The 25429-nt window shown below is 39.3% G+C and overlaps 1 protein-coding gene across 1 annotated transcript in view; it reads right to left on the minus strand.

Moving 5' to 3' along the window:
* Positions 1-25089, minus strand: part of TRPC7 (transient receptor potential cation channel subfamily C member 7) — a 183411-nt gene extending 158322 nt beyond the window's left edge. Inside the window, exons 1-3 of the mRNA XM_037800920.1 lie at positions 25077-25089; positions 24360-24538; positions 15931-16707 (exon numbers count right to left, since the gene is read on the minus strand). Of these exons, the coding sequence (XP_037656848.1) occupies positions 15931-16707; positions 24360-24538; positions 25077-25089 (969 nt within the window). The remainder of the gene's footprint in view (positions 1-15930; positions 16708-24359; positions 24539-25076) is intronic.
* Positions 25090-25429: the final 340 nt, after the last annotated feature.

Genomic DNA, 25429 nt, shown 5'->3' on the forward strand with positions numbered 1-25429 from the left:
AAAAAATCAAAATGGATGTCAGGGATATGATAGATAATATAAAATGTCCAAATATAAGAGTCATTGGTGTTCCAGAAGGGGAAGAGGATAAAAGGTCTAGGAAGGGTATTCAAAGGTATTGTTGGGGAAAACTTCCCAAATCTTCTAAACAACATAAATACACAAATCATAAATGCCCAGTGAACTCCAAATAGAATAAATCCAAATAAACACACTCAGAGACATAATTCTGATCAGATTGTCAAATACTGAAGAGAAGGAGCAAGTTCTGAAAGCAGCAAGAGAAAAGCAATTCACCACTTACAAAGGAAACAGCATAAGATTAAGTAGTGACTTCTCGGCGGCCACCATGGAGGCGAGGAGGCAGTTGCATGAAATATTTAAAATTCTGGGAGAGAAAAATTGCCAACCAAGAATTCTTTATCCAGTAAAGCTCTCCTTCAAATTTGAGGGAGAGCTTAAATTTTTCACAAACAAATGCTGAGAGAATTTGCTAACAAGAGACCTGCCCTACTTGAGGTACTGAAGGGAGCCATACTGACAAAGAAACAAAGAAAGGAGAGAGAGGGAGATGGAGAAAAATTCAGTACTAAAGAGAGTCAGTGTGGGTATGTTAAAGGACATTAAGAGAGAGAGGGAATAAATATATCTGACAAACATAAACCAAAGGACAGGATGGCTGATTCAAGAAATGCCTTCACAGTAATAATGTGGAATGTAAATGGATCAAACTCCCCAATTAAAAGATATAGATTGGCAGAATGGATCAAAAAATATGAACCATCGATATGTTGCATACAAGAGACTCATCTTAGACACAGGGACACAAAGAAATTAAAAGTGAAAGGATGGAAAAAAATATTTCATGCAAGCTACAGCCAAAAGAAAGCAGGAATAGCAATATTAATCCCAGATAAAATAGACTTTAAATGCAAGGATGTTATGAGAGACAAAGAAGGTCACTACATTCTGAAAAAAGGAGCAATTCAACAAGAAGAAATAAAAATCATAAATGTTTATGCATCCAATCAAGGTGCCACAAATTACATGAGACAAACACTGGCAAAACTAAAGGAAGCAATGGATGTTTCCACAATAATTGTGGGAGACTTCAACACATCACTGTCTCCTACAGATAGATCAACCAGACAGAAGACCAATAAGGAAATTGAAAACCTAAACAATCTGATACATGAATTGGATTTAACAGACATACATAGAACATTACATCCCAGATCACCAGGATACACATTCTTCTCTAGTGCTCACGGAACTTTCTCCAGAATAGATCATATGCTGGGACATAGAACAAGCCTAAATAAATTAAAAAAATTTGAAGTTATTCAAAGCATATTCTCTGGTAACAATTGGAATACAATTAGAAGTCAATAACCATCAGAGACTTAGAAAAGTCACAAATTCCTGGAGGTTAAACAACAGTCTCCTAAACAATCTGTGGATTAAAGAAGAAATAGCAAGACAAATTGCTAAATATATAGAGATGAATGAAAAGGAGAACACAACATATCAAAACCTATGCAATGCAGCAAAAGTGGTACTGAGGGGGAAATTTATAGCACTAAACGCATACATCCAAAAGGAAGAAAGAGCTAAAATCAAAGAACTAATGGAGCAACTGAAGAAGCTAGGAAATGAACAGCGAACCAATCCTAAACCAAGGAGAAGAAAAGAAATAGCAAGGATTAAAGCAGAAATAAATGACATAGAAAACAAAATAACAATAGAATAAGTAACAACAAAAGTTTGTTCTTTGAGAAGATCAACAAGATTGACAAGCCTTTAGCTAGACTGACAAAATCAAGAGAGAGAAAACCCACATAAACAAAATAATGAATGAGAAAGGTGACATTACTGCAGATCCTGAAGAAATTAAAAAAATTGTAAGGGGATACTATGAACAACTGTATGCCAACAACCTGGACAATGCAGGGGAAAAGGACAATTTTCTGGAAACATATGAACAACCTAGACTGAACAGAGAAGAAATAGAAGACCTCAGCCAACCAATCACAAGCAAAGAGATCCAATCAGTCATCAAAAATCTTCCCACAAATAAATGCCCAGGGCCAGATGGCTTCACAGAGAAATTCTACCAAACTTTCCAAAAAGAACTGACAGTAATCTTACTTAAACTCTTTCAAAACACCGAAGAAAAGGGAACACTACCTAACACATTTTATGACGCTAACATCAATCTAATACCAAAACCAGGCAAAGGTGCTACAAAAAAGGAAAACTATAGGCCAATCTCCCTAGTGAATATCGATGCAAAGATTCTCAACAAAATACTTGCAAATCAAATCCAAAGGCACATTAAAAAGATCATGCACCATGATCAAGTGGGGTTCATTCCAGGCATGCAAGGAGGTTCAACATAAGAAAATCAATCTATGTATTACAACACATTAACAAATCAAAAGAGAAAAATCAAATGATCACCTCAATAGATGCTGAAAAAGCATTCGACAAAATCCAACATCCCTTTTTTGATTAGAACACTTTAAAAGGTAGGAATTGAAGGAAGCTTCTTCAATATGATAAAGAGCATATATGAAAAACACACAGCCAGCATAGTACTCAATGGTGAGAGACTGAAAGCCTTCCTTCTAAGATCAGGAATGAGACAGGGATGCCCGCTGTCACCACTGTTATTCAACATTGTGCTGGAAGTGCTAGCCAGGGCAGTCCAGCAAGACAAAGAAATAAAAGGCATCAAAATTGGAAAGGAAAAACTAAAACTGTCATTATTTGCAAATGATATGATCTTATATCTGGAAAACCCTGAGAAATTGACGATACAGCTACTAGAGCTAATAAATTTATCAAAGTAGTGGGATACAAGGTTAATGCACATAAGTCACTGATGTTTTTATATGCTAGAAATGAACAAAGTGAAGTGACACTCAAGAAAAAGATACCATTTTCAATAGCAACTAAAAAAATCATGTACCTAGGAATAAACTTAACCAAAGATGTAAAATATCTATACAAAGAAAACTACATAACTCTATTAAAAGAAATAGAAAGGGACCTTAAAAGATGGAAAAATATTCCATGTTCATGGATAGAAAAGCTAAATGTCATTAAGATGTCAGTTCTACCCAAATTCATCTACAGATTCAGTGCAATCCCAATCAAAATTCCAACAACCTACTTTGCAGACTTGGAAAAGCTAGTTATCAAATTTATTTGGAAAGGGAAGATGCCTCGAAATGCTGAAAACATTCTAAAAAAGAAAAACCAAGTGGGAGGACTTACGCTCCCTGACTTTGAAGCTTACTATAAAGCCACAGTAGTCAAAACAGCATGGTACTGACACGAAGATAAACATACTGATCAATGGAATTGAATTGAGAGTTCGGAGATAGACCCCCAGATCTACTGACTTATCTTTGATAAGGCCCCCAAAGCCCCCGAACTGGGTGGGACATAACAGTCTTTTCAACAAATGGGGCTGGGAGTTGGATATCCATATCCAAAAGGATGAAAGAGGACCCCTACCTCACACCCTACACAAAAATTAACTCAAAGTGGATCAAAGATCTCAATATAAAAGGCAGTGCCATAAAACTCCTAGAAGAAAATGTAGGGAAATATGTTCAAGACCTTGTATTAGGCAGCCACTTCCTAGACCTTACACCCAAAGCACAAGCAACAAAAGAAAAAATAGATAAATGGGAACTCTTCAAGCTTAGAAGTTTCTGTACCTCAAAGGAATTTGTCAGAAAGGTGAAGAGGCAGCCAACTCAATTTTTGGAAACCATGTATCTGACAAAAGACTGATATCTTGCATATATAAAGAGATCCTATAACTCGATGACAATAGTATAGAAAGCCCAATTATAAAATGGGCAAAAGTTATGCAAAGACAGTTCTCTAAAGAGGAAATACAGATGGCCAAGAAACATGATAAAATGTTCAGCTTCACTAGCTATTAGAGAGATGCAAATTAAGACCACAACCAGATACCATCTCACACCAGTTAGAATGGCTGCCATTAAACAAACAGGAAACTACAAATGGTGGAGAGAATGTGGAGAAATTGGAACTCTTATTCATTGTTGGTGGGGCTGTATAATGGTTCAGCCACTCAGGAAGTCAGTCTGGCAGTTCCTTAGAAAACTAGATATAGAGTTACCCTTCGATCCAGCAATTGAACTTCTCGGTTTATACCTGGAAAATCTGAAAACAGTGACACAAACAGATATGTGCACTCCAGTGTTCATAGCAGCATTATTCACAATTGCCGAGAGATGGAAACAATCCGAATGTCCTTCAACAGATGAGTGGATAGATAAATTGTGGCATATACACACGATGCAATACTATGCAGCAGAAAGAAGGAACGATGTCGTGAGACATATGACAGCATGGATGAACCTTGAAGACATAATGCTGAACAAAATAAGGCAGGCACAAAAAGAGAAATATTATATGCTACCACTAATGTGAACACTGAAAAATGTAAAATAAATGGTTTATAATGTAGACTGTAGGGGAACTAGCAATAGGGAGCAATTAATGAATGGGGAACGATAACCCAATAAGAGCAGATAAGCTATCATGGGTAAATTTAACATTCTGAGAATGCACAGGAATAACTATGTTTTGTTAATTTCTGATGGGTATGGTAGGAACAAGTTCACAGAAATATTGCTATATTAGGTTATTTTCTTGGGGTAGAGTAGGAACATGTTGGAATTAAAGTAGTTATTTTAGGTTAGTTGTCTTTTTCTTACTCCCTTGTTATGGTTTGTTTAAATTGTTTTTTTTATTGTATTTAAAAAAATTTTTTATATGGTTAATTTTTTAAAAAAGTTAATTTAAAGGAAAAAAAAAACAAAAAAATATGCAGAGCCCCCCGGAGGAGCTGGTGGAGAATGCAGGGGTGTTGGGTTTCCCCACCTCGATGGTTGCTGGTGTGCTCACACACATAGGGGACTGGTGGTTTGATGGGCTCAGCCCTCTACCACAGGAATTGCCCTTGGCAAGGCTGTTGCTGCAAAGGAGAGGCTAGGCCTGCCTATAATTGTGCCTAAGAGCTTCTTCCTGAATGCCTGTTTGTTGCTCAGATGTGGCCCTTTCTCTCTAGCTAAGCCAACTTGGCAGGTGAAATCACTGCCCTCCCCACTCCGTGGGATCTGACACCCAGGGGAGTGAATCTCCCTGGCAACGTGGAATATGACTCCCTGGGAGGAATCTAGACCTGGCATCATGGGATGGAGAACATCTTCTTGACCAAAAGGGGGATGTGAAAGGAAATGAAATAAGCTACAGTGGCAGAGAGAGTCCAAAAGGAGCCGAAAGGTCACTCTGGTGGGCACTCTTACGCACAATGTAGACAACCCTTTTTAGGTTCTAATGAATTGGATTAGCTAGCAGTAAATACCTGAAACTATCAAACTACAACCGAGAACCCTTGAATCTTGAAGATGATTGTATAAAAATGTAGCTTATGAGGGGTGATAGTATGATTGGGAAAGCCATGTGGATCACACTTCCCTTTGTCCAGTGTGTGGATGGATGAGTAGAAAAATGGGGCACACACACAAAAAAAGGCACCCAGTGTTCTTCTTTACTTTAATTGTTCTTTTTCACTTTAATTTTTATTCTTATTATTTATGTGTGTGTGCTAATGAAAATGTTCAAAAATTAATTTTGGTAATGAACGCTCAACTATATAACGGTCCTATGAACAATTGAATAATGTATGCTTTGCATGACTGCATGGTATGTGAATATATCTCAATAAAATTGAATTAAAAAAAACATTACAATAATATTCTGTTAACTAAGTCATAGTATTAATTTGAAATTTTGCTCCTGGGAGTATGACTGGGGAGAGAAGCACTAGGAGGAAATATTAATTATTCCTAGATGGTAGGATTAATTCTGATTTTTTCACTTCCACTTCTTTTGTATATTTTTGAAAAATTTTATAATGAGTGTGAATTATTTTATTATCCCAAGACTGAACACTTAAAAATGTTTTCTCGTACTTGAAAAGGGTAGTGCACCCTATACCGATCTCCTTCCATTGCTTCTGTCTGTTACCCTTCCACTTCTTATCTACTCTGCCTCCCCCAAACACCACACACACATACTTTTACAGAATTCCCCTCTCTGTGGCTCTGCTTTGCCTTTGCCAACAGAAAACATCAATTACCCCTCCCTTTTCTTCTAGATTGATTTCCTAGCTTTAGGATCACCTTTGGCTTCCCAAAATAACTGATCCTTGGCCTTCCATCTGTTCTGCTCTGAGGATCTTCCTGGATTCGTGGTCTTAGCTTTCCCCATTTCAACTCAGCCTGGTGCTATTCCCACCTAAACTCAAAGTATCCGAAAAGAAAGGAACAGATTTCAAGAAAAAGCAGATTTCAAGAAAGAGCCAAGCAACTCTTTGTACCCAAACTGGATGATCACCAGGGAGGATTTAAGGTGCCCAGAAAAGCCTGCCCCCAATTTCCTCCTGGCTTGGCATTCTCTACATGCAGAGTTCCAAGGAGGGAAGGAGGAAGAAGGAGAGGGAGAAGTGTACTCTGTGCCTTTATTTGTGCTGAAGTGTGTTCCAGTTTAACAAAAATCAACCATTTTTAACAACAGTTTTTCTCTGCTTTAGTGAAAAATTTACTTGGTCCACACAGCTGTCAAAGAGAGAAAGATATCCTCAGAACCTGGAAATTGCAGTGGAAAGATTAAAATAAAATGGAATCCTTTCTATTCACTTCTGAACCCACTTTCTAATGCATCTAAACTGGCAAAGCTTTGTGGTGAGCAGTTTGGTTGAGACTGGGACATGTCATTCTCTACCTCCTAAGATCAGAGTGGAAAATGGGAATCTGTATCACTGTCTTGCCCTCGTCCCACAACACTGGGCTTCTGTTTTGGAGGGAAAGAGACAGATGGCTCTATTCTCCTTCCTCACTGTGTACCTCTTCACTGCTGGGCACCACTCTGCAACACTGAGAGGCCCAAGTGACAGGAGAAGCAGGATTCCGGGAAGCTCACAGAGAAGAAAGCTGACCCATAAACAGCTGGGGGACAGTAACCTTATCTGACTTCGCTGTGGCTCCGTTTTTGATAATTCACACAGTGGTTGAGATGTGCTGTTCCATCTGTACTTGTGTGCCATCCATCCCCTTCCTGGGAGGATCTCCTCTTCCTACAGCAGCCCTCCAACTCCTTCCACTTTAGCAGGCAGAGTGATCTTTTCAATGCAGATGTGAGTAAGTCACTCACCTGCTGAAAACTTCTAATGGTTCTCCATTCACCTTCAAGTGAAGTCCAACTTTCTGCCTTGTTTGCCAATGGTAAGGCCATGGCTGAGCTCCTTTTCTTCCATCCCCTTTTACTCCTAACATAGACCCTCACCAACCTACTCACAGTCCTCTGAATGGGCTTCTCTTTCTCCCTCTCTACCAATAAGTTATTTCATATGCAAATTTAAGGCCTGGAGCCCTATTTTACATTTCCTGCTACTTGTTTATCTCTTCCATATCCTCAGGTTTCAGTTTGAACACTGTTCCGAGAAACCTTTAAACATACATACACACACACAAACACACACACCTGCAGCCAGTTGTCCCACTAGGTCAGCTCTTTTAAAGTTGAAATTTTACTTCTTTTCATTCAGCACAATCTGTAATGCTGTGTTCTTTTCTGTGATTTTATGAAGAATGTATATTTCCTCCATTAGACCATAAGCTCTTCAAGGGCAGAAACTTTGTTTATCTTGTTTATCATTTTATCCTTAGCAGCTAATCCAGAGCCTTGCTCATATTAGAAGCTTAGTAAATAGTTGTTGCATGAACAATGAATTTTTATATAGCTCTGTAACTGGGGTATATCCAGTCTTATATTCTGTGAGTCTCAGGCTATAACCCCGTCCTACCATCCTGACATATTTTCCCAATTTAATCTGGTGTGAATTTACTGCTAGTAAAAAAACAACACATTTCTCCATATGTACAGCATACTTGATTAATGCTATGCTGCTATGATTAATTTATATAGCATTGTAATTTTTTTCAGTGAAAATCCCTGAATTTCCGTTTGATTTAATTTATGCTCTTACTCATTGGCTAATATTCTCTAAGAACAGTCTCCATTTTCTCCATATCTCTTGATAGTTCAGACTGATAGCTCCACTTGTATAGGAAATGATTTTTTTTTTCAATTTTTTTATTTTTGTGTGTGTAGTGCTGAATATATGCATCTTTTTCATGGAAAGATTTTTCAGAAAATCTATGTCTGCATTTGGTAGGAACACTCTGCCTGCCCATTTCCTTCCTCCTTTTTTGCTCCTCTATCTTTCCAACCCACATCACTTCTTTTTGCCATAATATTTTAGCAGCACTCTAGGCTGCTAAATAATTTTAATGGTCTGCATTTTTCCAATTGGAAAATATTCCCTTGGCCTATTTTAAACCATAGAACTCACAAGCACAGCCTGGCCTTTCCCTTGTTCTAAAGAGATCTGCTGAGAGGGTAGAAGTTTAGCTGAAAGGAGTAGAGGAGGTGTTGGTTTGAAATTTGGCTGTATTTGTTGGGAGGAAAAGTTGTGGCACACACAATCCAGTGGGCTTTGGAGAGCAAAAATGGTTCTCCATTGAGCTCTCTGGGAAAAAATTAATGTTGCCTATCATGTGTCAGGTTCTATGCCAAGAGTTTTATATTCTTCATTTCATTAATTCCTTACCAATGTCCTGGGAGATCATTATTCGTTAACTTCTCCAATTCATTTATTTATTTACTGAGCTAATAATTATTGAGCATCTAATATGTGTCCAGATTTTGTGGAGGTTAAATAGTATGAGACATAGAAAGCTGTTAACAACTGTGTAAATTGTAGTGTCACAGAGATGGAAAGATTAGATCAGAGCAAGGTTTTGGGTGGGGGGAAGCAAACATTCCATTTTGGTCATGTTCCAACTGAAAAACCTGTTATCACTCCCATTTTTCACATAAGAAAACTAACTTCCAATAGATGTCCAAGATTGTATGGTTGGTAGGAGATGGATCTGGGACTGGAGCCCAAATCAGTCTGATTCCAGAGTCAAGCTCTTTCCTCTCTACTTCACAGCCCTGAGGAAATGAAGCATGGCTACACTGGGTACACTCCAGAGCCCATCTCCTACCCTCCTTCTCTTCATGCAAACTAGCTTCCTCTATCCCACCTGAATACTTGTCATACAACATAGACTGTCTCCCTGTATTTTAGAGGTTGATACTCTTGACAGAAACCCTGGGTGGTTCTAAGAAGAGGAATGTTATCTAATTTTGGGCATTGGTTGTGATCCAATGAAAAATTGTCACTAGAGGACACATCAGTTAGCTCCTTTTTCTGTGATACCTCATTAATGAATGCTCTGGTGAAAGTGCTTCCCCAGATGCTTGGGTAGAACAATAGAAAAAGATGAAGCTAAGGTGTGTAGAAGTCACCTCTGTCCCCTCTAGTAAGAAGCCTGGGTTCTTGCTCTCAGGTATTGGGGCCTACAACCCAGTGTGGACCTGTGGCAGGTACCCATGCCCTGACTGCACATCACCTGTGCCTGCCTGGTGAGGGGCCATGTCATTACAGCTCATCACCTGACCTCTGTGCTCCTCCCTCCTCTCTGCTCATACTCTGCATCGTCAGATTCTCACATAGATGGCTCTGGGTGACATGGTCAGATCCTGGAGAGTATTGGAGATGATATATAAGTGAGTACTTTTGAGGCATTTTCTGTCAGATTCATTAAAAAAAAAACCAAAATCTTGCTTTGAAGACCTGCAGCCTTCACAGCTTAAAAAAATATTTTCCCAAAGGAAAAGGAAACAATTTTTAAGTCACTTTCTGTATGCTAGGCAGTCATTTGTTTATACTACCAGCCAAACTTAAAATGTCAGAGAAATGCATTTTCCCAGGGTATTGGCCTGTAAAATTTAAAAATCCTAAAAATATTCAAATCATTTAAGAAGCTGGTGCAAACACAGATTCCTCTGGAGGCCAGGGCAAAAGGCTTAATCACCCTTGTGTACCATACAGGTTCAGGGTGAGTCTTTACTCAAGCATCGTGTTTCCCTGACTCCAGATGGCCAGTATTTAAATGTGTTCTGAGATCTCCACCCCATGACACAAACTCATTCCATCTCCTTTTCTCCTCTTCCTCCCTTTTCCATTTTGATAAGTTTGCAAGCAGATTACAAACTGTCGTCTGAACATCTTTACCTTCCATGATGGGATCTCACTAGAGATCATAGCAGGTGGCAAATTGGTCTGATTTATCATTATTTGCATTTTTAATTTGCAGTATTTTAGGCTCAGAAAGTTTTTTATGGGTCTTAAAATGGCCACACATTGATACATAATTCATCATCTGTTTTTCATAATGCATGTAGTTAACAATCCATTGATAAACAGAAAAATCATTAACATTTTAAGCATGATAAAGTTACAGCTTTAGCTTTCTTGTCCCCTACTCTTCTCTGTAGTCTGTAAGAATAAATTGCTTGTGACTGAAGCTCAATTGACAACCTCCATGCTGACATTTTATCAACAGTGAAAACCTTCTCAGTTGTAGCTTTGCTGTTCTTCAGAATAACCAAATCTTAAATGGCTAAGATAAAGTAAAGTGTTGGTTGGGGTTCAATAGTTCCCTGACTTGGGAACATTAGATAATTTTAAGTTTAAGCAAAAGATGAGGGGACACCCCCTGTGTTATCTTCAGGCTGTGTGTCCAATGCTTGCATCAAACTCTGTGACCACTTGACATGAGCCCAGGAATGGTGTGGAATAGAAATTGAGGCATCATGTTTGACTCTAACGACAACTCCCTAGAGCCCTGTCTTGCAGCATGCAGTGGAGCATGGATCACCCACAAATGAATCGAACTCTGGGTGGCCAAATCAGAAACCAGCAGCACAGGAATAGCCTATGCAGAGTAGATCTACCATAATCTCTCCCTCCACTAGCATTGAATGAACAGGCTCCGCCTTAACCCTTCTCTAGTCCCAAGTAAATTCATTAGCGGGTGCCATCCTCCAAAATCAAAGAATCCTAGAGGCCCTTATGGTGGCCCATGGAGGAACATATGCATTCCTGGGAGAGGATTGTTTTTATGTTAATCAGAGGTCAAAAATACCACAAGATATTAACTCCCTTACAGACCAGGCCGCTTGATTATCCACTCAGTCCCAAGATCTCCCAATTGATTTATTTGAGTTTCTGCCACCTGGGATAGTTGCCATTGTTTGCTCCATCCTTTTCTGGGGCTAGCCACTCTAATTCTCCTTGGCTTTGTGGGTTTTCATCTCTCTCTCTCTTTTAGAACACTGTGCCTTGACAGTAACAGCACTAGTTATGGTACAGATTGGACTCCCTTATAAGACGTTGACAGAGTTGCACTAGAACAAGAAAGATGCGAAAATCCCTTTATCCTCTCAGAAGAATCCTTAGATACAATAGCCAGAGATTCCACTGCCCTTATAGGCAGGGACACTGCCCTCTCTGTCAGCAGGAAGCATTTGCAGAAGACCGACCTCCCCTCTTCAGCACCCCTTAAGATTAAGGGACAGAATTCTCTGAGAGGGGAATGAGGCAGTTAGGTAGGGAAGGAGGGAGGGGGAAGTGACCCTAAGGACCCACAACAAGAAGTTCCTTTTGGTGAGCATACCTAGCTGTTGCACACCTAGCCCTCACTTAGGTAGGTGCCTGAAAAGAGCCAATGAAAAGCACAGCTCATCCCTTATTACCATAACCAGAGGGAGAAGGGCCCCTCCCAGTCCTTATAATGCCAGGATCCCAACCTCAGAGCATGTCTCCTCTGTTGGAGAATAGCTGTGCTCACCCTCTTCGACCGTGTACTTTCACATTAAACTTTTTGACTCTACACACTGAAAAAAAAAACAGATGAAGGAGGAAGAGGGGTACCTTCATTCCCATCCAGCTTTCCTTTTCCTTCCAAAGTCCTAAACCTCATTCTATAATACCCCTTTGTCATCTTTTCCTTCCTCATCATCCCTCCTCTCAAACCAAGCATTGCTCCTGTCATGACACTGAGTTGGAAGAAAGATTAATTCCTGAAAGCCTTCTGGAAAACATTGACCAGCTCCACAGACAAGCAACACATATAGATGGAATACTCGGGAATTTGGGAAGTCATCAGTAAAATAAAGGGAGCCCTGAGCAATTTTATCAGGAGGATGATCAGTGAAGAAAACCAAGAAGATTAATTCAGGAAAGATAGTCTACATTTGAGTTCTTGGTGGCAGGAAATATAAACTAACTGAATTAGACAGCTCCTTTATTCTTCCCTTTTACTCCAGTCACCCCTAAACAGAGAGAGCTGGATCCATCAGGATGAAGCACCTCTGAATAGTCCAGTCCATGCTAGTCTTCTCTTTCTCTGTCTCCTACTATGTAGATAAACCAATCCATCAAAATGTCATTCATGGGCAGTGCTCTCAGACCCTTATTTGGTACCATGGGTGAGACCAAGAAGACACTCTGCCCTCCAGGGGTATAGTGGTCATTGGCATCAAATAATGCAGCACGTAATTGGTCTTCAGTTGCTTAATGTGTGTTGGTTTTATCTCCCCAACCAGCTTGTAGCAGTTTTAGAACTTCTCCATTTCATTAGGTTCATCAAATATCTCTATTAAATCCATGTGTTTAGGAAAAAATTAAGCCATAGATAAAAGTAATTTCTTGCTTCACTTGTTCAAATGATTATCCTTTGAGAATTTTTTCATTACCATCATTGAATATTTATGGGATGCTTACTAGATTACTGGGCCCTATTCAAGGCACCAGAAAGGCCCCAGCAACCACATCAAATTTTAATATCTTCTTAGACCCAAAAAGATTAAAGAGATATAAGAAAATCCTTGAACAGCTGCATAATTTCTACACCAAAAATAATGGCTTGCTAGTAGGCATTTGATTCCAGTCCCAATTTATTGGAGACCTTGACATCGGCTGGACTTATTAATGACTAGATTCTACTCTGGTGATAGAATAACTCCAAAAACGGTAACCTGGGCCACTGACTCCAGGTTTTCACAGATGATGTTTCTGAATTAGGAAGAGCTGCTTCCGGAATGAGTATTTTAGAGAATGTGGTGAATAACATAATAACATTTACAATGAAAAACTGATAGTTTTTTACACAGTTGATGCTTTTGGGCCAACTCCATAACACATAACACAAGCAACAATGTGTCAACCCTATAAAACTGAACAGACTCATACAGAGTGCATTTTATTCTTTATTGCAGTTTAACTTCTTTCCTGCTAACCTATTCTCTTCTCTGAGATTTATGATGCCAGGAATGCACGAATAAGGATAGTTGGATAAGTCGTAATGTTCTGAAGGAACACTTTTGTTAATTTAGAATGCACCCTTTGTTGACAATCTGAAAGACATTTATTTCAAACACAGGTAACTAGAGGGATGTTAATAGCCAGTGAATGTATTTATGCTAACTCTTATTTTGAACAGATCATTGAATTATAGAAAGGATTTATTATATTGTTAATAGTGTTTTTAATTCACCATTTTTATAATTTACTTTTAAAATCAAAATATCATTTTAGATGCTTTCAACAAATTTCCAGTTTTAGATATTAAATATACTAAAATTTGTCAGACTTTTAGTTTTAGTAAAGGAAACAAATGGCTCAGATGTATTTCTAAATGTTAGTCTAGTGTTGTTTTACTTCGGAATGCTGGCTTGCTCCCAAATGCCAGATAAGTCAGGAATTATGCAATTATACAACCTGATTCAGAAAACTTTTTGACTTGAACTATATTTTTGTCTTTGGCCAGAAACATCTGATTTGAATGGCTTTCTTTTACACTGCTTGCCTTCAGACTCAGTCTGAAAACCAGGGAACAAAGAAAATTTCCACTAGGCTTCCTTGGGACATCCTTGGCCTGAATGATAAGGAAGGGGGAGTTTATTTTACAGAAACAAAGAATGAGGAGGCTATAGTTGCATTCCTTGGTAGCTTCTTTGGGTGATCTTTACATCTACATCCACCAATTTTTCTCAAAGAGGCCATGAGCAATACAGGATTATGGGAAGTGGCTCTAAATCAGTGGATGGGTCCAAGACAGGAGGATAAAATGGAATAAAATTATAGGCTTCTTCATCTAGTCACAATTTTCAGTACCTTGCCATTTCTTGCAAACCTTCTGACCCTGGCTTGTGGGCTACCTGGCCTCATTCGTGCACAGGTTTATCTTACCTGTAACAGTTAAGGAAATCTCCACATAGTTTTTATTTACTTCTCTAATAAAAAGCTTTTAGTGATTTCGCTATTTCCTATAGAGTAATATTCAAAGTGCTCAGCCCAGCACACAGGGCCCTCTGAGATCTGCCCCCTGTTCATCTCTTCAGCATTCTTCCTGTGTGCCCCCTACAGGATGTCTGGAATCTAGTCATATGGAGCTTTGGTCCCCTTTCTGTCCTGGGCCTTTTTGGGCCTCATCTTCTCTTGCCCCCTCCAAATACTCATTTCGCTCTTCCCACTGATCCAGTTCTTCCTGCTCAATAAGGCCCAGCCCAATATTTCTCCTCCTTTGAATGCTCCCTGAACATTTGGCCTACCCTGCTTTGCTCTGTGTTGGTACTCATCATTAGTCACCTAATTGTGTCCCATGCAGGGCCAGCTCTTGCATGGATGTCTTGTTTGGATGGTGAACTTTTCACTAGCCAGTGGCATGCTTTACCATCTTGATGGCTGGCCCTGCATGCAACGATTGAATGATGAGATGAGAGATTCTGAACCCAGGTGTGATTTCTACCTACTCTTCCTTCCACAACTTCTGCAGTGGGAATCTCTTCATCGTTTAAATAAAGACAGATGAAACCCTGAGAAACTCAATGCATGAACAAGGCCCCTGGCTCACAGTTTCCCGGAGTGTCTGACAGTTGGCTCTGGGATCAGTGTGTCTGTATTAGAACAATGGTTTTGTCACATACTAGCCATATGACCTTGAACAAGCTATTTAACCTTTCTCTACCTCTACACCCTCACGTAAAATAAAGAAAATAATAGTTCCTGAGTCATCTAAATAAGATAAGCAAGGCAGTTAATGTTTGGCACATAAGTGCTCACTAAATGTTTGCCCTTATTATTATTAAACATTATGTCAAAGAATCCCCTCCATGAGTTCCCAGTCTCTTCTTTCAGGGATAGTATTAGTTGATAACAGAAGCCCAGAGCCACTATTGAATAATGGATTTTGGGAATGGGTCTCCATCCTTCTGGGCTGGCTTCCCCAAATTAGCAAGATGTTCTCAGGTTGGCTGAATTACAGAGCTTTGCCCTGGACCCATCTCCTGGGGTGGCAAGCTCAACTCTACAGAGATAGTTTTATTTCTGTTTTTTATTTACAGCTCCTCAGTCCTTTGACAGGGGAGATAGGAATGGCTTGCTAGATTTGGGAAAGGCTGCAGCCACATCTTTCTAGCATTAGACTATGAGACTAAAGCTAAGAGTAACACAGTCCAGGATGAGATAGATAAGTGAACAAGATAACTCAAAACCATGCATGTGACATAATCAAGAAGCCGGACTAGGAAAAGACCACAGGTATCCTAGGCACTCCTGAGCTCCCTGGGGCAGAGAGTTGAAGCATTTATACCAGAACCACAATGTAATCTGCTTGTATGTTGCTTGTTTTTTACTGTATGGGTTTGCACTTAAGTCACCTCTTTACAATATTTATATGGTTTAAAATATTCCACCTAATGGGCTGCTTTTCCTTCAGGCCTATATCTGACACAAGTTGAGGAAGTTCCCTTCCTACATGTGAGGCTGAGGCTGTCAGCCTTTCTTAGACCAGAAGACAACTCACTTTGCTACTGGATTGGAAGAGCCCATTGGGCAATCTGCCTGTGGTTGGCAAGAGGGAAAGTTACCTTGAATTCAGTCTCAATGTTGGCTAGTCTGGCTAACTCGTTGCTTAGTTCCAGTGCAGTGAGGACAGGGTCTTCGCTGGACAGAGACAGGTAGGCGGCACTTGCCAGTCCCTTGTAGGCATTCATGCGGGAGCGTGAGTGACTGAAGGAGTCCTTCCGTTGTTTCTCGGTGCACTCGTTGCACTTGCAGAAGTAGTCGTGGGGCCGTTCGATGCGTGCACCCTTGAGTAAGAGGATGTGCACAATCTCGTACTCCTGGCAGTGCGCTGCCAGGATGATAGGTGTGATGTCATGGGAGAAGCGTGTGCCGTCCTCGTCGTAGGCATAGAAGTCATCGTCCCGCAGCTCCTGCTCCAGTGGGCTGAGTGTCAGGCGCTGACCCTGTGCAAAGGCTGGGTGGTTCAGGATGGCCTCCACAATGCGCACATAGCCCTTGCTGATAGCCAGAAGCAGCGCATCTCCCACCCGTGCCAGGTTCTCCTTCTTGAGCAGCAACTCAGTGACCTCTAGGTGCTCGTTGCCCACGGCCAGCTGCAGTGCATTCTGCCCCATGTAGTCCACACAGTTGAAGTTGAGGGTCTTGGACTCCTCCAGCATTTTCCTGACCACGGGGATGTTGCCATACTCAGCCGAGTCCAGGAAGCGCTCCTCCTCAGGTGTCAGGCTGGTGCCCTTCTCGTTGAACATGTAGGCAGGACCCCGGATGGCCTGACGGCGGCCCTTCTCCCTTAAAGTTGTGTGCCGGCGCTGCATGTTTTTGAAGGTGTTACTCCCCAACTTGTAGGGCAGCAAGGCAAAGATGCTTGGTTACTTTCCCAGTGGCCTTCAGTTTCCTTGGGAGCAGAGCAAACAAAAATTGTTTCTGGATAAAAAAGAATATTGTGATTGAAATCTTACACAAAATTGTAAAATCTTATTAGAATCATTGTCTTAATCACTGAGATGAAGACAAATTGGATTGCCTGAAATACTCTTTTTCAAATGGAAGACTATTGCCTTAGATGTCTAGCCTCTATACCTCTTGTGTGCAGGAGTGTCTGCTACAGCTGAAACGTGAGTTTCGGTGGCCTGTGAAGGGAGGTGGAGGTGGATAGGGGTGTGGCTAACACAGGCAGACAGCTATCAGTTTTATTTCCATGTATTTCCATTTGTGTAAATTTGAGCAAGTCCTCTAACTCTCCGAACTTTAGTTTTCTCACCTGTACATCATGGATAACTTTGTATGGGCCTTAGGGTCCATAGGAAGGAGGATTAAATAAGCTTACTTTCATGTAGGAAGTACTCAGTGTTGGTTTTATTCTGTCCCCTCCTGCCTCTTGTTATGTCCAGTCTGCCAAAGGCTGTTCCACAGATTTGGCCACCATGGACACTGCTGCCTTTGTTCAGGTGTATCACCCCCTAATGAGCTCCTGCAACAATATACCAACAAAATGCAATTATGGCTGCACACATCTGTTTCTACATGCAGTGTTAGTCTCAACGGGGACCATATTTTCTGGACCCCGTGCAATTTACCCACTGAAGTAAAGATGTGGCAAGGAGCAGACCTAGAGTTGTTGCCACTTACTGATGGCCACTGACAAAGCTCTTCTGAGGGAATTGAGTCATAACTTTTTAAGATTGAAATAGATTTTTATATGATGGAAGAAACAGGTCAACTCATATGGCAGGTCACTTCTACCTTGTTGCTCTTTCCCATTGTGGCATAGTGCAGTGGTAACAACTACTGCTACCACTACTACTTCTGCTACTACTGCTGCCATGAGCAGTTAAAATTGTCAAGCACCTATTATATGCCAGGCATGATACTAACAGCTTTACATATATTCACTTGTGTAAAGATTGCATAAACCCTGTGAGGTAGGTACTATTATTACCCTCACCTCAGATGTGGAAACTGAGACAAGGGGGACTGAGAGGCAGGTTTCCAAGTCAGAAGATTCAGAGTAAGAATCCTGGCTCCATCATTTACCACCTGTGACTTCAGACAAGTTACCTAAGGTTTAGTTTGCCAAAGTCTTCAAACGGCTTTTACAAAACAACAGAGAATAACAACTAGTATGAGCTTGAGTCAAGATGCTTCATCTCCAGCTAGCCTTGAGACTTTGAGCAGGTCCACAGCTACTGGCTCTCTGATACCTTAACATGAAAATGAAGAGGCTGGACTACATGTTTCTAAACATCTGCCAACTTGAACATCTTAAATTTCTCTGATTCTTCAATTGATTGTGACTAAATTTTCTGTTCTCCTTTTCTAGTCCACCCCTTGCACCCTCAGGTTTCCAAATAACATTATAACGGTATTACTTTGACAAGAGAATGTCTGTTCTAAGGAGTGAATACTTGGGAATTTGTTTTAAATATTTTCCATGTTCCGGAGAATTGTCTTTCTGTTACTGGTCTTGTCTCCATACATAAAGAATATTTAGCATTTCACTTAAGCCATATTGTAAAATAAACAAACAAAAGTAATCATGGAAGAAGGTGTTTAAATTAAACCTCGTGTTTTGAGATTTTTTTTTTTTAATGTTGGGCTTTAATTAGTTTCCCTGTCATCTTACCTTTTGACCTGTTTAAACGCTTTGCTTTTAGCTCCTTTGGAAAGCCCTATCTCTGATAAAAAGCAAAGATTGGAGGTCAGAGCTTGGTATTCTAATCATGCCTGGGGCTGAGTCACACTTCCTTGGGGAAAAGCTACTGAACTATTCAGCAGAGCAGCTTGTTCATCTGCAACAAACAAACAAACAAACAAACAAGCAAACGGAATAATTATGGGCCACTATCTCAAAAGGCAACTGTGGGTGATAAATCCTAATAGAGACTTCTTATTTCTTTAGGAAGAGAGTCTGAACTGCTGTTCACTTTTCTAATGTGCACTTTGATAAAAGACTTCTGGAGAAAAGCTTCTTAGGATTCAAGTTTATGAGCTCTTTCTTAGACCATTTCTGTCATCAATGTCGTCATTCCGGGGAGAGGGGCTGCTGGTTGATGCCAAAGGTATATTGTAGGTTGGGAGTAGATCTTTACAAGAGAGAGGGCCTCACAAATAGGATGCAGGGGTTTATTATTGTAGGGTTTTCAGAAGGAAAGGACATGACTGAGTTGAAAGATAAGCAGTCATTTCAGTTATATCCCCAAAGGGCCTTGTTTGAGGGGATGTTATAAGCTTAGTTTCAAGGCTTGTCATCTGGGCACACATGTTCAGTTGGGAACTGAGCCCATAAAAGACTTTCTCAGGGAATTTTTCTGAGGGAAATACTCAGCCTGTCATATGAAAAGACTTCTACTCTTCTGAGAAAAGTCTCTAGACTTAGCCATCACAACTCAAGCCAAGAAACATCAGTCTTCACTCAAGAGGATCTAAGCAGGGCATCAGAGATGAAATAATAGCTGTCTGAGAAGGAGCAGGCGCTGCAGCTTGATTCTACTTCACTTTTTCATTAGAGGTCTGCTCAAGAGGGAGAATAGGTCAGACAACAAGGTCGAGGGTACACAACTATTACACAGCAACAAGCCAAGGGGAATTAGTTCAAAAGAAATATAATAACTACTGAACCAAGGTAGAGCAGAGAAACATTTCACAAGGAGCACATATGTACCCAGTCTAAATTCAGAATCCATCTGAATATAACACCTGCAATTTGCAAACTTAAAGGATGTTCAGGCATCATTTCTTAATTCCTCTCATTAAAAAAAAAACATAAAATGTAAGATATTAGAATTCTCATTTTTAAGTAGAGAAACTGAGGTAGGTGAAGTGAAAAGACTAAATTGTAGAGCAAATAATTTCTATGCAAGGGTAGGACATGATATAGATCTTGATATTTCTATAGTAATTGTTTTGTTAAGGAAAAATATATGTGTATAACCTGACTTGTCAAAAAATAAAATGTGCTTACCATTTGACATGCATTTTTCTGTATGACCTTGAAAGCAAATACCCAAATATAGTAAGAAATAAATATGCCTCTCCTCTCTCCCAGATTAAAAACCTCAGCTTTGAGAAATACATTTGGATGCTCACTAAATGTCAGTTCTGCTTCTTTTCTAGCAGAGTTTGGCATCAATGAAACCTTACAGGCCTTCATGTCATGTGTGCGTAACAGCATTTAGTAGGAAATGCTATTTAATGAGATTGCTTCCAACATAAGGGGTTTCAAAGCAGACCTTGGAGCCACATGAATTGATTCAGATATCAATGGAAGACTTTTAACCTCACTGCAGGCTTATTAGCCTTCTCTCCCTCTTACCTTGATACCCCTCTGATGATGCTTTTAGAAAATTTATGCATCTATGAATGTATTTAGCCACCAAATCTTTACCATTTAATATTGACATTATAGATATCTATGCTTTAGTCTTATGCATCACATGGGTTGGAAATAATCTACAAAAGATGATGATGTGTCAGATAGATAAAGCCATTAGGCCCACAGCAGCCTGGGGGCCAAAACCCATAGTCATATCAGAGGTGTTGCCCTGCTGGACTCAGGTGATCTTGTTAAAGTTTTAGGGCTAATAATGAGTAAAATGATTCCCTCTAAAGTGCAATTGACATTCAATTGCCCTTACTTTAATATTTTTCTTAAAAATGGACTTTGATTGCAAATGCTTTTTTATTTGCATATATTATTGAGCTAATGAATGATCAAACTCATCAAATACCTCAGTTAAAATACTGTGTATTTCATTATCCAGAAATGCATACATTGACATTTGATGTCATTGAGAAGAAGTGTTTCAGTGAAACAAAACCGTATTTGAGAGGAGGACTGATTATTAAACTCCCTCTTGATCCCTCAGTTGCTATTTTTATCAAGCTGCTTTTACAGATGCATCAGCCAGTCTGAAGGAAGCCAGATGCCAGTGATCCAGGAAAAGTATGAATTCTGCACCCTTAGTACAGCTTCAGATGAGCATGATCATAAATCCTTTTGGAGACAGGGATTCTGGTTAATTACTAAAGAAGAGACCACTTAACCAAAATATCTTTTTAGAGATACTTGTTGTATTTTTTTTCTAAAATTGCAATGTTGGTGGTCTCTGTTACAATTATCCAAGCCTGAAGTCAATTCACTTGTAACATTTCCCAAGTGGTCATAGAACCAAACAAACTCGAGTCAGGTCAGACACCCTGGCAAACTCAGTTTCTGGTATGTGCATATCTTCTTCCAATTTTACAAATTATGAGTTTTAGTCCAGGCAACAGTTTAGTCCAGTCCAAGTGATTTGGAGTCTTCTCCATACCTCAGAAGGTGAACAGAGTGAATATTATTCCCTCAATAGAAGAAGAAAAATAAAATCCTTCTCCATGCCCCTCAGGACTGCAATAAAGATTAAACGCTGTGTACCAATGCCCTGGATGCTGTAAAGCCTTATACAAATATCCATGACAGTAATGATCAAAACCTTACATATCAATAAACTTAAGTAAACGATTATTTCAGCTACCTCACATTTTACTCTACATTGATAATATTCACCTTAGGTTTTTAAATAAATGACAATATAATAATAATAAACCTGTGTTACACATTTGCCATGTTCTAGACTTGTGCTAAGTGCTTTATATGCATCATTATTTTAAATTCACACAAATCATCACATGATAAACTTAGCCGTTTTCCTAAATGTCTATTATATTATAATGATTAACATTTATTATTTGTTAACCATGTGCCAGGCACCATGCTGAGTTCTTTACATGTATTATCATTTTAAATTCTCACAAATTACCATGTGATATAGGGGCTGTAGTCATTCCCATTTAACAGATGATGAAACGAGGTTCAGATAAATTAATCCTTTACTCCAAGGGTGCGAAATTTGTGAGTGGTAGAGCCATATTAGGAATCCAATCTATCTGATTTCAAAGCCCTTGCTTTAAACTGGCATGCTACTGACATACATTTTCCTTCTACATTTTTTCCAAGTGTCTTTAGAATGTAAGTTCTTCTTTTAGAGTGCAGGATCCTTGAGGGCAGCGACATTACTTTTTTATATGGTATATGCATCTGTGGCCCAGCCCTAGTGATGCCTGACATATGGTACATGGTCAGATAACTGAGCCAATTCTTAAATAGTTGATCTGGATTGGTCATTATAGAATACCATTAAAGGAGGGGTGTTAATATTTATCAGTGTCCTCCTAATTATAAATGCAAGAGCCGTATAATCCTGTAACTATTACTTCCTATTTATAACTGTGACAACTTTTTAAATAAGGTATGAGTTCCAAAACAATATCACTTTCCAATTAGTTCCATTATAAATGATGGCCCATAACTTGCTAGATGAGACAGCTGCTATCACAGGGTTATTAAGTCTCCTGGGTTCCAAGGGCAGAAAATTCAGACATTCCTGATTCTTTACAATACTTCTGAATAATTTTACATATTTCCAAAGGCACCTAACTTGTCTTTAAGTATCACCTAACTTATTCTGTTGAAATTGAGATGAGATAATACATATAAATTACTAATTAGTGCCTAGAATATATTAAGTGTTTTATTAACATTGGATATTATTAACTCTATATTGGTTCATTACAATTACAAAAATTGGATATTCAGGTTTCCTAATGACAATAATTTGCTTGTACAACACACATATTTTGAATCAAAGGAAAGTGATACCTGGTCATCCCCATGAATTCCATGAGTTCATATTTCTTAACAGTCAGGTCCTACTGGACACAAGCAGAATATCCCTCTATTTCTCATTAAAATTCATTATATTAAGATATACTTTACAACCAATTCTGCTAATGTGGGATATTTTTTTCCATTGCATCTTGGTTGAAAAATATTATCTAATGTTTCTAAATGTTAATAAATGATTCCATCAGTGATTTGATTTTCACCAAATAACATCATTTAGAGAAGAGGTTATTGTCAACAATTTCTAACTATGTATTAACTGTCCAGATATAGCTAGTGCTTTCTATGTGTTCTTTTATTTCTTCTTACTTTTTAAATCCTCGTTTGTCAATGTGTAACTGGGTGTTATGAAACGAATGTCTACCTTGCATTGTGTGTACTTCCAGAGAGAACTGGAACAACAAGTTCTAAGAGATACATGATTTTTTTTCAAAGATTTTTCTTGGAATAAAATAGATAAGGGTAACTTTTCAATGGTTTCCTTGACCTCTGTGTCAAAAACGTCTGAAATGAATGTCTACTCCCCAGGAAAGTATGAGAGACTCTTACGCTGGGAAATAACAATATTGAAAAAAGTAACATGCTGAATATTTATCTGTGGGCAATATTGATGGCTTTTATTAAGCAAGAGTTCCTGGCAGCTCTCATGCAAGATACTGCATGTGCTCTGCAGTTAGCCTCTGTGAGAATCCACCTAGTTCTGATTTTTCTGGGTTAATTACTGCCTAAAGGAGTTAGCTAGTCCATATGCCCCTAAGCTTAGCAGCAAGTGTTTTTGGTAATAAATGTTTATCAAGTTTTAATTGTGATGCAAAACCTTAGTAAACTGTTAAATAATCGAAACAATGTCATTGTTATAAATAGAGAGTGGATTTTAATTATACCTGCAATGAATATTCTGGACTTAATGTGAGTTCATTCATAAATCTGATTAGTATGCCCAGTGCTTCAGAAACAAAACCTACCAGCAGGTGGCATTCTGAGGCAAAAATTCACTTAGTGCCACCAGACAGTCAATCATTTTTGCCTCTTTCAAATCTACCCTGAAACCACTAAGCCTTTAAACTACAATTAATGGCAATAGCATCCTGCTTGTGTCTACTCAATCATATATGAGTGAATTTACAACTTCAAACTTAAAGGGGGAGATTCTGCACTCAAGAATTGCAGAGCTTGTGTCAGAGCCCTGCCTGGATTGCATTGCTTTTATTAATAGCATATTCATTATTTTGAAATGGATGTCTAAAAGAGACATATGCTTAGACCATACTTTCAATAAAGAAAAGGAAAGAAAAATAACAATTCCTTTCTTCCTCCTATCTGCCATTGTTTAATGGTGATTATTTATTTGGAATATAACCCTCTTCCTCCTCCCATCACCCATATTTATATTAAGATAAATACAACCACAAAAGTCCAAATTAAAAAGCTGTCAGTAGTGAAGTAAAGGAGAAGAGATGACATATATACTCTTTTCAATAAATAAAACTACACTCCAGCACAAAAGGACTGGGATGTCAGGATGAGTTGTCTATTTATAAATGGCTTTGAAAACTTAGGCTTTCAATGAAAAGTTAAAAAAGATCTCCACAACAGCCCGTAAAATAAGAAAGATTTCAGATCCTGATTTACGTATAAAAATCCAAGCCATGTACAAGAGGGAGAGAGGGCATAAATAAAAGTTTAATTCCAAATTTCAGAGAGAAAGCATCCTCTACCAGAAAAATCAATATGAAAGATTCACCATAGCTTACATTGAGGGTAAAATACGCAGGCTTGTCCCTCCTCTAGATAACTGGAATCCGGTGTTGAGTCGCGGGTATCTGGCTCCCCATAGGTGGTAGCCAAGGAGGTGCTGCTCTCCGTGGTGCTGAAGTAAAGAGCTGGTCGAGTGAGTGGAGTTGTGAGGCTGTGCGCGCTCAGCTGTCCTTTGTGCGGCAGTGGTAAACCTTCGGAGGCAAACCCTCGCTACTGTCGGCTTTCCTAATCTGGGGGAAATTTCCCTGGGAACATGACGGAGAAGGATCCTTGTGTGAGGCTGGCATGCGAGGTAGTGATGGGTTGGTATAGTCCCCACCCCTTTCTTCCAGATAGTACCTTTGAAAAGGAGGTAGCAACTCTGTCTTCCCACCATATCCTCTCAGGAATTCTACGTGCTGACGCCCCGCCCCCGCTCCCTAGAACAGTGCATATCACACACACACACACACACGCACACACACACACACACACACACACACACACACACCCCTCAGTTATATAATGCAGCAGGTTTCTGGCCCTTGAGGCAGAATATTCATCATTTAAAAAGATGAAAATTGAGGAATGAGCTGATTGCCTACCTCTTGTGTCTGTGTGATTACAGAGGGGAGGGGGTGGAGAAGAAAACTAAAAGGTGCCTGAAGAGTGACAGATGTGGTTTCCTTTAATAAGCCTAAGTCCACACCCTAGTTTGTCTCCTGTGAGTGGTTCATCTTCCAACTGTACCCTCTGATTTCATGACCCTTTAGTACTGACTAGGATCAGGAAGAGATCAATGGTGTAAATCAGGTCTGATATTAGTAAAAATACTTTAAAAAGATTAGCTTTCTTCTGTAACTTTTAATTTTGGAAAGAAAATTCGTCATATGAAACTCCATTTCTCCACAACACCACTCTCACCAATTGTTATGCTACCAAATGGTCTATGATTCTCAGACTTTAAGGTATTTTGATGGCCTCATTGGAGATAAACCTACTTAACTGAAACATTGCCTGTGTAAGAAAACCCAGGATTATTCCCAGGATCTACTGGATCACTGAACAATAAATCAGAGTACTTAAACCAACTCATGGATAAA

Source organism: Choloepus didactylus, chromosome 13 (genome assembly GCF_015220235.1).
Source record: "Choloepus didactylus isolate mChoDid1 chromosome 13, mChoDid1.pri, whole genome shotgun sequence".
NCBI classification, from domain to species: domain Eukaryota; kingdom Metazoa; phylum Chordata; class Mammalia; order Pilosa; family Megalonychidae; genus Choloepus; species Choloepus didactylus.